Source organism: Phoenix dactylifera, chromosome 14 (genome assembly GCF_009389715.1).
Source record: "Phoenix dactylifera cultivar Barhee BC4 chromosome 14, palm_55x_up_171113_PBpolish2nd_filt_p, whole genome shotgun sequence".
In the NCBI taxonomy this organism is placed as follows: domain Eukaryota; kingdom Viridiplantae; phylum Streptophyta; class Magnoliopsida; order Arecales; family Arecaceae; genus Phoenix; species Phoenix dactylifera.
The window spans coordinates 15,418,196-15,429,329 of record NC_052405.1 but is presented as its reverse complement, the minus strand read 5'-3'; the positions used below and the strand labels follow the sequence as shown (position 1 = coordinate 15,429,329).

General features: G+C 44.8%; 1 protein-coding gene across 1 annotated transcript; it reads left to right on the top strand.

Moving 5' to 3' along the window:
- The first annotated feature begins 478 nt into the window (after window positions 1-478).
- LOC120113083 (purple acid phosphatase 15-like) lies at window positions 479-9,516 on the top strand. Its single transcript, XM_039133811.1, has 2 exons — window positions 479-1,093; window positions 9,152-9,516. Exons 1-2 carry the CDS (start codon window positions 814-816, stop codon window positions 9,190-9,192), a joined length of 321 nt encoding a protein of 106 aa, XP_038989739.1. The 5' UTR covers window positions 479-813; the 3' UTR covers window positions 9,193-9,516.
- The last annotated feature ends 1,618 nt before the right edge of the window (window positions 9,517-11,134 follow it).

Below are 11,134 nucleotides of genomic sequence, written 5' to 3'. Positions count from 1 at the left end.
TTACACTCCAAAGTAAGATTTAAGCATGCCAAGTGAACGATGAACCGAAACAGCAATTTATAAACATAATATTGACCAGGCAAGAAAACTTATTTTCATTAAATCTAAATGAATGTCTTTTAAAAATTTACTTATTATAAGCTAAAAATTCCCAACATCAAAGAAAATTTGCATTACAACCACTTTGTTAACCCATGCCATCCATTTTGCATCCGCTGCCATGAAGTGAACCACCCCGAAAGAGTCATGGCACTGGATCAAGGCTCACTGATCCCTACCAGTTCAGAACCCTATTTTTCTGATTTTTCTATTTTTAAATTTTAAAATAACAATATAATTATGATGTCATAATGAGATCTTGTTGATGTAAGCGGCATCTTTTCTTTATTATATATCCATATCCACCTATCCAGCGCCTCAATCCCAGATCGCTTGCCTAGCAAGAGAAGGATACTCTTTATATCCAAGAAAACGGCCGAGATCCAGCAGAGACACATCCCCAGATTCGTGTCGGGCGGAGATCCACTCGAAAGCGGACCTAAATCGTTGCCTGATTCGGAGTCCGACTCCATACGATTCCTGGACCAATGGAGACGCACCCCGCGATCACCTCTCAGAAGCGAACCTCAGTCCAGCCAACGTTCCGTACAGACGTGAACAGCCACACTCCATGAATAGGACCCTCCCCAGCTCCTCCCCCCAACAGCCAACCTTTCAAGGAACCTAATTTTCCACCTCCCATAACATCACAGTTAGAGAGTCACCCTCTTGCATTTATATCTCTGCCACAACCAAAACCCTACCGCCATCTAAATGCCCAAAGTGATGATGAAGTGCTGGTGGAAACTTCCGCTTGCGGCAGCAGTCTTGGTCTTGTCGGTCGTCGGCAGTAACGGCGAGATCCCGACGACACTGGATGGGCCTTTCGATCCAGTGACCTCGCCCCTTGATCACAAGAAGTTCCGCGGCCTCGCTGTGGACCTGCCGGACTCTGATCCGAGGGTGCAGTGGCAGGCCCGGGGCTTCGAGCCGGAGCAGATCTCCATCTCCCTCTCCACCACCCCGGACTCTATCTGGATCTCTTGGGTCACAGGTCACTTCTTTGTTTCTTTTTTTCTTCTTCTTAAGATTCTAATTCATTCATTTTTTTCAACTTCCACTGGTGATGTGCCAAGTTGCAGTTGTTTTGCAATTGAAGTTTATTTAGATTTCAGATGGTCGTTATTTGGTAAAATTTCTGCTTTTTCCCACCTAGTTGTTTTCTCAACTAGAATGAGATTTGAAATACAAAACGAAGAATTTTTGTTACTTATTGGGACAGCTTGGGTCTCTAACGGCTGGTTCACTTTGAGGGGTGATTGCTTCAATATTCGTGTACGGTGGAGATGGAGGGGAAGTCAAAGGCTGGGAAGGTGGTGGCTGGAGCTTCCGCGGGTGGAAGCCGGGCTCAGCAGGCGTGGGGGGAGGAATCGGGTGCTGGGGCGAAGCTTGGAGGCTAGGCGACTCATCGGGTCTTGGAAGCGGAGGTGGAGAACCTCGGGCAACTCTTAACAGCAGTCCTCGAGCTACTAGAGGAGCCCATTGAGGCGTGCGGAAGGAATGAGAAGGCCTAGCGATGGTGGTCCATAGCCTTGGCCGTCGAGTGCCGGTGGACTGGGTGGCCCAGGACGTTGCGACTTGGGGGAAGACAGAGGCTGAGGTGGTAGCGATGTTTCTTGCCGATGACCACCTTGCGCTCTGGTTCAAGTCGACGACAGATCGGAATCGGGCTCTTATCAAAAGGCTGTGGGTGGTGGCGAGCCAGCTCTTGGCCATGGAGTCGTGGGTTCTCGACTTTGTACTGGGCTTGGATGCCGTGAAGACGGTGGTGGTCTGGCTCTGGCTTCTCCGATTTTCGGTGGAGTATTGATCGAGTGAGACCGTTCTCTGGATCGCAGCGGTGGCGAGCCGGCCGCTTGCCATTGACAGAGTCACAGAGCCGCAAAGAATGATGGGGTTCTCTCGGGTGAAAGTGGTTATCGATGCCACCGCGCCATTACTACCCGGAGTCCAAATCAAGTGGAAGACGAGGGTGCTGTGGCAGCCCTTCATCTACGAAAATATCCAGGAGTTCTGCTTTGGATGCGGGAGGATTGGGCACGTGGAGGTGGGATGCAGGTTTTCGACATAGGTGCCGGCGGAGGAGTGGCGGGATCGGCCATGGACCCCTACCTCGATGGTGGTGGAGACCGGCGGCGACCTTGGAGAGATGGAATCGAGTTCGTCCCCTGGTTGGCGGCGATGCAGATCCGGTCGCCGAGAAAAGTGAGCGGACCGTTGTGGCCGAGGAAGACGACCGAGTCCACACTCGAGTCATCTTCCTCTAGCCCGCAGCCCCCATTGGGTCATCCGAGTTCGCCTAACTCTCCACCGAACTCAGAAGGCTAGCAGAAGTCGACGACGGTGGCTCGTCGGCGTTCGCCTCCGAAGGAGCAGTCGGTAGGAGAAGGCAGCAACTTAGGATCGGGCTTGGTGTCGACTCTGAATCAGTGCTGGGTTGGATTGGGCTATGACCCGTTATCTGGCCAGGTGGACTCAGTGGAGCAGGCAGGGGCCTTTGGGCTGGCCAAGTTGCAGGCTGAACCAGAGATCCAGATGGCAGACGAGGTCCTGGGCCTGTCCAATAACAAGCTCAGAAGCCCAGCGCCTAATCTTGGGCTTCGTTGGGCTACAGGGGGCAGCCCGAGATGCTGGTTGGACCTCTCTAGTGGATGGTTTGAGCGCGCCTCCAGTGCCCGAGGTGGCTGGGCCTTGTAGAGGCCCAAGAGCGGGGCGACTCGGGAGCGTGAGCCGGGCCTCAGCAATAGATGACTCGGGCGAGCCTTCAACGCCCAAGGCGATGGGCCTAATTGGGGTTCAGGAGCGGGGGAGCCGGGGAATGGCCAACCCACTACCGTGTTGCTGGTTCCTTCCACTGCGAAGGCAGCCCAGGGATTGGTCCTATCACCGATGACCTCTGAACTGCTCAGCCCTTGCTAGAGAGAGCCCTAAAGGAGGGGTCGGATGCGATCTCGCTGGGAGACGTGTGTTTGGGAACCGGGGCTACGATACGCCAGGTGGCCAAGCCTAATGAGCAGGCGATGATGCAAGTGGCGGGCCGACAGTTGGCATGGTGGCTACAGGCCGGGTAGTGGAGGTCGTGGACCACCCTACTGCCATGCAAAGGTTGAAAGTGGTAGTGATGGGGGAGAGCCTAGGCTTTGGTGAGGAGAAGGGGCTAGGGGATGGGCCGGCCTAGTCTGGAGTTGAGGACCTGGGAGCTCTGGGTGGGCATATGCCAGGGCTCGTTCATTAGGTGGTGTGGAATGAAGATTCTTGCATGGAACTGCAGGGGGCGGCCAAGCCCTCCTTCAATACTTCTTTTAGAAGATTGATCTAGGTGAATGACCCGGATGTTTGTTTCTTGTGCGAGATGCGACTTCTCGGAGATGGCCTTCATCGAGTGCAGCATCACCTGGTGGCTTTTTGGGAGTCTTTTATGATGGAGTCTTAGGGGTTGCCTGGGGGTATCTTGGTGCTGTGGAAGCGGGGCGTAGCCACTATAGATGTCTTCCGCAATTACTCTCAGCAGGTAGTAATGGTTATCTCCAAACCTAATGAAGCCCCTTGGGTTCTATGTGGTGTGTACGCTAGTACCGACTATAGGATGAAGAGAGTTCTTTAGGGTGAGATCACCAACCTTGTTTCTTACAGCGTCCCGATATTGGTGGTGGGTAATTTCAATTCTATCTAGAGGCCTGGTGAGAAAAGGAGTGGCAGAGCCTACACCGACAAAGTGGAGAGAAAGAAGTTTTGACACTTCCTGACGAGGAATGGATTGGTGGACCTTGATTTTTCTAGGCCGAGATTCACCTCGTGCAACAATTGGTCTGGCCGTGTCGAGGTGTGTGAGCAGATAGATAGGCCAATTGTGTCTCTATACTGGGACCTTCGTTTTTCTACCTACCAGGTTTGTCATCTACCCTAGATTGCTTCGGATCACTGCCCACTTTTGATTACTACTGCTTTTTGCATTAGCCCTTGTAGCCCCTTATGCTTCGAGAAGTGTGGCTGTCGTACTCCCAGTCCTAGGATATTGTTCGGAAGGCCTGGGGGATGCTGGTGCAAGGTGATGCCATACAGAGGGTCTTGTGTAGGTTGGAGCTCACCAAGCAGAGGCTTCGTAGGTGGAACCGAAAGATAGTGGGCAACATATTCAGAAGATTGAAGGAGGTGGAGGCATCGATTGTTGACCTCCAGAGGAGAGAGGATAGTAGTGGCGAGCTCCCAGAGGCTAACATAGTTGTCCTGCAGCGGCAGCTAGCTATGCACCACTTCCTTTTGCGGCAGCAGGAGATCTTATAGAGACAGAAATCCAAAGTTCAGTGGATAAAGGAGGGCGAGGGGAACAGTTGGTTCTTCCATTGGACAATGATCATCAAGAGACAGAGGAATATGATTAGTTCCCTAAGAGATGGGGCAAGGCAGGGGGTGGAGGAGAAGAGTGCGGTCAGACGGATTTTGGTCAATTTCTTCAGGTCTAGATGGATGGAGGAGAGCAGCTCTGAGGTGGCTGGCCATATTCCATGGCCGAAAGTCAGAGTTGGAGCAGTGGACAGGCAATGTCGGAGATAGAGGTGTGGGAGGCTGTTTGGGACTTGGCGGAGGACAAAAGCCCCGAGATGGACGAGTTTTCTATTTTCTTCTTAGTAGATATTTGTGCATCATCCAGAGGGTGGTGGTGGAGGCAGTCCAGCTATTTTTTAGTAAGGCAGTGATGGAAGATGACTGGAAGGCTACCGACGTTACCTATATGCCAAAGAGCCAGAACATGGCAGAGCCAAGCCATTTTAGGCCTATCAGCGTTTGCACCATGCTCTACAAGATTGATGCGAAGATCATGGTGGCAGGATGAAGCCTTTGCTGCCAGACATCATTGTCAGGATCATGGGGCTTTCGTGGGGGGCCAAAACATTTCTGATAGTGTTCTAATTTTTAAGAGATTATGTGAGACCTAAAGCGGGCCCGAAAGAGGCAAAGTATGATGGCAGTAAAGTTGGATATAGAGAGAGAGCTTACGACAGGATTCAGTGTGGCTTCCTCAGGCACACTTAAGAGAGTTTTGGATTCCATGAGACCTAGATTGCTTAGGTCTTGGGTTGTGTGTAGGGACCAATTTTCTCCATTATGGTCAACGGGACGCCGTCGCCCTTCTTCCGGTCTACCATCGGGCTCTATTAGGGTTGTCCCTTGTCTCTATACCAATTTATTATTTGTGTTGACGTGCTTTTTCATGCCCTACGGGCAGCTTGTCGGAATCGAGAGCTGGAGGCCTATGTACTAGCCTCCGGTGCCCGACCAATCTCTTCCCTACTTTTTGCAGATGATTGTCTTCTCTTGGTTAGGGCGAGGGCGAGGGATGCCTTAGCCCCAAGGGTGTACTGGCGGACTGCTCCGAGGCTTCAAGGTAGAAAGTGAACCTTCACAAATCCACTATCTGCTTTAGTTCAAGGACGAAGTTGCAGGTGAGGTGGGAGATCAGGAGGCTCCTTGGGATGCGGAAGCAGGATGGGCTGTGGAGCTATCTGAAGGGTTCCTAGTTTGGTGTGGAGGTTGCGAATGTTGAAGTGCTCCTGGTTAGTGCAGCATGTCTAAGATCGGCTAGAGGGCTGGAAGGCTTCATGTCTATCTATGATGGGCAAGCTAATGCTAGTGAGGTCGGTCTTGAGTTTCATGCCAGTTTGCCTCATATCCAATACTGTTGTTCTGAAGACAGTGCTGACAGAAATTGAGCGGTTTCTTCGGAATTTCCTTTGGTGCTCACATGGAGGTAGCTATGTGGTGCATCTGTTGGCCTGGGAGAGGGTCTGCATGCCGACCTGCAAGGATGGATTGGGAGTGCAGTCCCTTCTGGAGAGGAGAGAGGCGCTGATTGCTCGTCATGCGGTGATTTTAGAGTCAAGTGATGATGGCTAGGTATGGCCGGGTGCAAACTGATTGGATGGCTCCGAGTAGCCGGAGGTGATCCTACCTATGGTGGGAGATTTGTATGTATGTGCCCACTGCTTTGGCGAACTCTAGATGGCTGATTGAAGATGGGCAGAGCATGGATGTGGTGGAGGACCCCAGGGTGGACTCTCTTCCTATGAGACTTTGGCTGACCATGGTCAACATCGATGCTGCGGAGGGACTCCAAATTTGTGATCTGCTTCGACTGGAGGGGGTGGAGTGGGATGCTGGTAGGATCGGTCAGTTGTTTGGAGAGCATCTCACAGAGCGAGCCCGATAGCTTCTGGTCGTAGGCTATGCTGACCCGAATGTGAGGATTTGGAGCACGTCCTACAGAGCCAGTGTTAGGGTAGAGGACGTCTATACCCGAGGATGGCCTATTCCTATAGAAGGTGGTCTGGGAATGACTGTCGAGGAGGTTGGTATTGAGAAGAAGAGGATTGGGCATCCAACTCCAGTGCCCAAACTGCCAAGTGGATGAGACTTTGGACCATGCCTTGCTTCATTGCGAGCGAGCTAGAGGGATCTAGAGGCTTGTCGAGATCCCGCTAGATACCAGGAGCCATCTGGATCCCTTTCTGCTGGCAATTTGCTGATGGGCTGACACTCCCCATGTTGCCCAATAGATAACCCAAAAGGAGGGTGAATTGGGTACTAAGTAAAACTTAGATTCTTTTTGGATTAATCTAATATGAATTGTGAAAGCTTTCTTGATTTTAAACTCAAGAGATTAATCAACCTATAAAGAAGGCAATAAAGAAGAGATGCTCAAAGAACCACAACAAAAACACACGAAATTTTATAGTGGTTCGGAGCCAATCCTGCTCCTACGTCGACTTCCCAAACGTCACTTGAGAATTCACTATAATCCCTATGATTATACCCGGTTGTTTTACAAGCTCACAACCTAACTTATTGTTTTCACGAGATCACAACGAACTCGGTCGGGTTTTACAGGCTCACTGACTAGAACCAAATCGATTGTTTTTCCGGGCTCACAATCCATTCTAGTTGGTTTTTTCGGCTTACCAATTACAACCTTACAACGTTGGTTTTCACTGGCTCACCAACAAACCTCATGAATTCCTTTGATTCAATCCTAAGAACTAAAGGCTGACTAGACAAGTGCTTCTTTATTCTAATGGACCTGGCATCTCACTCATGCATTCAAACTTGTGTTGGTTTTGCATGGTAGGCTGTGGCTATCTAGTCTAGAACTTGTGCATCGGATCCTGTCCTTGGTGTTGGATTCTTTGTCCAAACTCATTTTTATTATCTGTTTTTCATTTTTGTGTTTTATACAAACTTGTAGTGTTGAGTGACATGCAGCTATTAAAATTTGTGCTCAACGATTGCACAATTCATAAATACCAGGTACTTGATCCTCTTCTAATATTTTCAAGCTGAAGAAATGCGACTGACCACATTGATAACTTAGATCTTTCGCTTTTCATATTTATTCATGGAGCAGCTTAGAAATGAATATGTAAGTCTTCTTGAAGTAGCTTGTGGCCTTCCTCTTGTTGACAGGAGTTAAACCTAGCTTATCTTTAATGGATACATTGCTGCCTGACTTAAAAAATACGTCACAGTTAAATAAAGAAATAAAGAAATAATATGTACAAAAAAAAATAGAAATAACAAGACTGGAAAGCGAATGTCTTTATTTTTGTTATGACCAGTACATCTCATTTTGTTTGCATGAAGAGGAAAAGCTTCATCTATTAAAAATTAAAGCCATGTGTCAAACTTTCATAGGTAGGGGTGCAACTGAGGGAGCTTGATTGAGCTTGGCCATGATCAAGCAGGAGCTAATTTGAGCTCCTTTCTCATTTATTTCATGCTCAATTTGAACTTAATTAATTTCAATGTGAGACAAATAGGGGTTGATAATCAGCTTGATAATTCTAAATTTAGCTGAAATCAATTCAAGCTGGAATCAAGCTCGGTTCAAGCTTGAAATAATATTTAATTGTTTCAAAGAAATAAGCAAAATACATGATGAAGACTAAACCTAATGTTCAACTATCTATATAATTATTTGTATATATAATATAAACACACCAAGCCTTATTGAGCCAAGCTTGATTGAGCTGGGGTAATTTTTGGCTTGGCTTGAAATTAATTCCATGCTTGTTTTGCTGGTTCATGCTTGATTTATTTAGCCTTTAATCAAGGTTGATTCAAGATTTTCTCAAGCTAAGTTTGATGTAAGCTCAAGCTGCTTGGTTCATTTGATATTCCTAGTCATATAGTACGACAGTTGGTTCCTAATGCTAAAAGATTGGTCCTGAGGGCTGAGCATTACTTCCTAGCAAAAAATAGACTATTTAGTATGAGATGTGTCCTAAAGACTGATTTATGTTTTCACTTCGGTAAGTTCATGAAACCCCTATGCTGTAAATGTCATATTTCTTAAGACACTTACACAAGATGGGATATAAAGAAGGCAACAGAAATCTATTTCTGTTTCTTTAGAGATGAATGAGAATCTTGAAAGCAAAATGAGCATTTTTATTTTTCAGAGGATACAGATGGGCTGATGGTGATTCCAAGAATTCTGTATCTAAACTATTTGTTGACACTTTCCAATAAAACATCTTAGCTTAAAAGGTACAACCAAACAACCTATTCAATATTACGTTCTTGATCAGATCAACCACTAACAGTTGAACAATTCCAACAGTCAATTTTGATGCTATATTTATTCTTAACCACACCTTCTTTATCGCCACATTTGGTGAAGATTCTATACAAATCACCTATTTTTTTGCTTACCTTATTCTTTATGTATAGAGTTTTTCAGGAGCTACAACTTGTGTGTGTTTTTTTTAATTATTACAAAGTGTTATCTTGACTTAAATGAAAAAATATCAGTTAATTGGCAGATAAGTGATTCTATGATGAAGATTCTTCTTAGATATAGTCGATGTAAGAGGAGTTTATGTCCTCAAGGGGTATTCTTGCAGAAGTATAGGGTAGACAACTGCATTGCTAATGCTTTAGACAAATGATGTCATTTAGTCACTTTATTTCAAGCAAATTAAGATATCTGCATTTGATCTTTTGATGCAAATACAGTTTTGTTTGATCAACTTAGACAAAGGTTATTTTGGTTTGAAAGGTTTTGGTCAGTTCTGCGGAGAAACTCCGGTGAGGCAGTAAGTGAAGCATCCTATTATTGTCTAGAAGATTATTATTTGTTCTATGGGAAGTTCTTTTTCTATGTTTTATGCTTTGCCCTTTGGCAGCTCAGGTGGATACTTCAAAATAGGGGCAGAATTGTTCTAATTCCATAACTTTGTTGTAGTCTTGCACATGTGAGCTTGCCAAATGCCCCAATTGTGCTTCACTACAGCAAGAGCCATAACCTTACTTGAGCATGAGGCTCCTTGGGATTAGCAGTGGTTATGATTCCATGTATGATGGTCACCTGTAATTCGAAGGAACACCTTACAAGCATCGTTAAAGATTATTGGAATAGTTTTCAAAATGATAGCTTCTATGCAGAGTAGTAATTTTGGTCATGTCGATGTGTGGTATATAAACTACTCTACATGGAGCGAGTACTGATTGAGAATTCTTTTGACTATGATGATGATTAGACTGAAGCAGTGCATGCACCATCTCTACAATCAAGTAAAAAAAGAAAATGAGTCTTGAGTAGTATTTCCGGAAATTTGTTTTAATGTTCCGCTGTAGATTTTATTTCAGTACTTATAATGATTGTGTTGAATGAAGATGTTTATGACGTACTTTGGGGAGGAAATAGATCAATTTGGAGATTTATACTGTTAATTGTGAATCAAGATGTTCATGACCTACTTGTGGAAACAAATGATTAAGAACTAGATTAGGCTCCAACCTTTATGTAGTTTAAATGTGGTATTTCAGTGAATAGATCATTTTGGATTTATACTACAGGTACCAGAAATGAAAACTATGGCTTGCTTTTCTTTTTTATTTGTTGTTATATTTAGAGAAGCTGGCTTCTGCTGCTTCCAACTTGCATTTGTTTATGATGAAATGAAGATAAACATGATCAAAAGCTATATAGTAAAGGCTTATTTACCAAAATAGTCCCCCATTAATGATTTCCTTGTAAGCACATTCATGTTTCCTATATTATATCAACCAACTTTATCTCTCTCCACTAAGTAAATGACAAAAACAATAATACCTCATTTACGGACAATTTGATGAACCCAAAGGCTTGAATATTCTTTTTGATATTCAATCATGCTAATAGATTGGAATTTAGTACAAATGGTCCATTTTATTTATATATTTGAATATTAGGACCACTTTTTATTGACTTTTTGTTGGGCAAGAGTGGTCCAGTTATTAATTTTTGGGCACTTTTGTCCCACTAATAAATCATGGTGGTGGATGGAATTTTGCAGAAGTGGTCCCCTTTATTTTTGTTCAAGGAATGGCCTAGTTTTGAAATTTTTGGATATTTCTAGCACTCAACAGCAATGTTGAAATTATGTAATTCAAATAAATGCATGGGAATTCACTATAAAATTTATATGAATCCATTTTTGCTTATGCATTAAGCTAAGTTTTATGTTTGGGATGAGGGTTTAAGCATCTGAAAATTTTAAAGGGAAACTTAACACCCAGCTTTTTCTTTGACTGTCATGCTGCAACTGATCCATTCTTGCATGCAACTTTTAAAGCAAGCTATTCTTGCATGGAAGAAAAAGGAAAGTAAAGTGGGCCATTTTCGCAAAATCCCCATATTGGATCAACTACGGTGCATATAGATCATGCTTGACTTGAATGCCAAAAAATACAACATTCATAAATAAGCCGATGGCCCTCACAATTCACTAGTATACAATGAAACTTCAACTTTAGAAAAGAATAGGGTATTATTTTCATTGAACAAGTGGAGAAGTAAGTAGTTGTCTGTGATAATCTACAAACAAGAAAGCAACATGATTTTATGGAATCACTAACTAAAAACTGTTTTAGTGAGAGACTGAAGAAACAAGGGGACAACATTGGTTAAGACAACCAACCTATGGGCAGTCATTATTATCATAAGCCTTTTGTTTCTGATGAATATTGCATCAAAAATAATGATTATTCAAATCTAGCA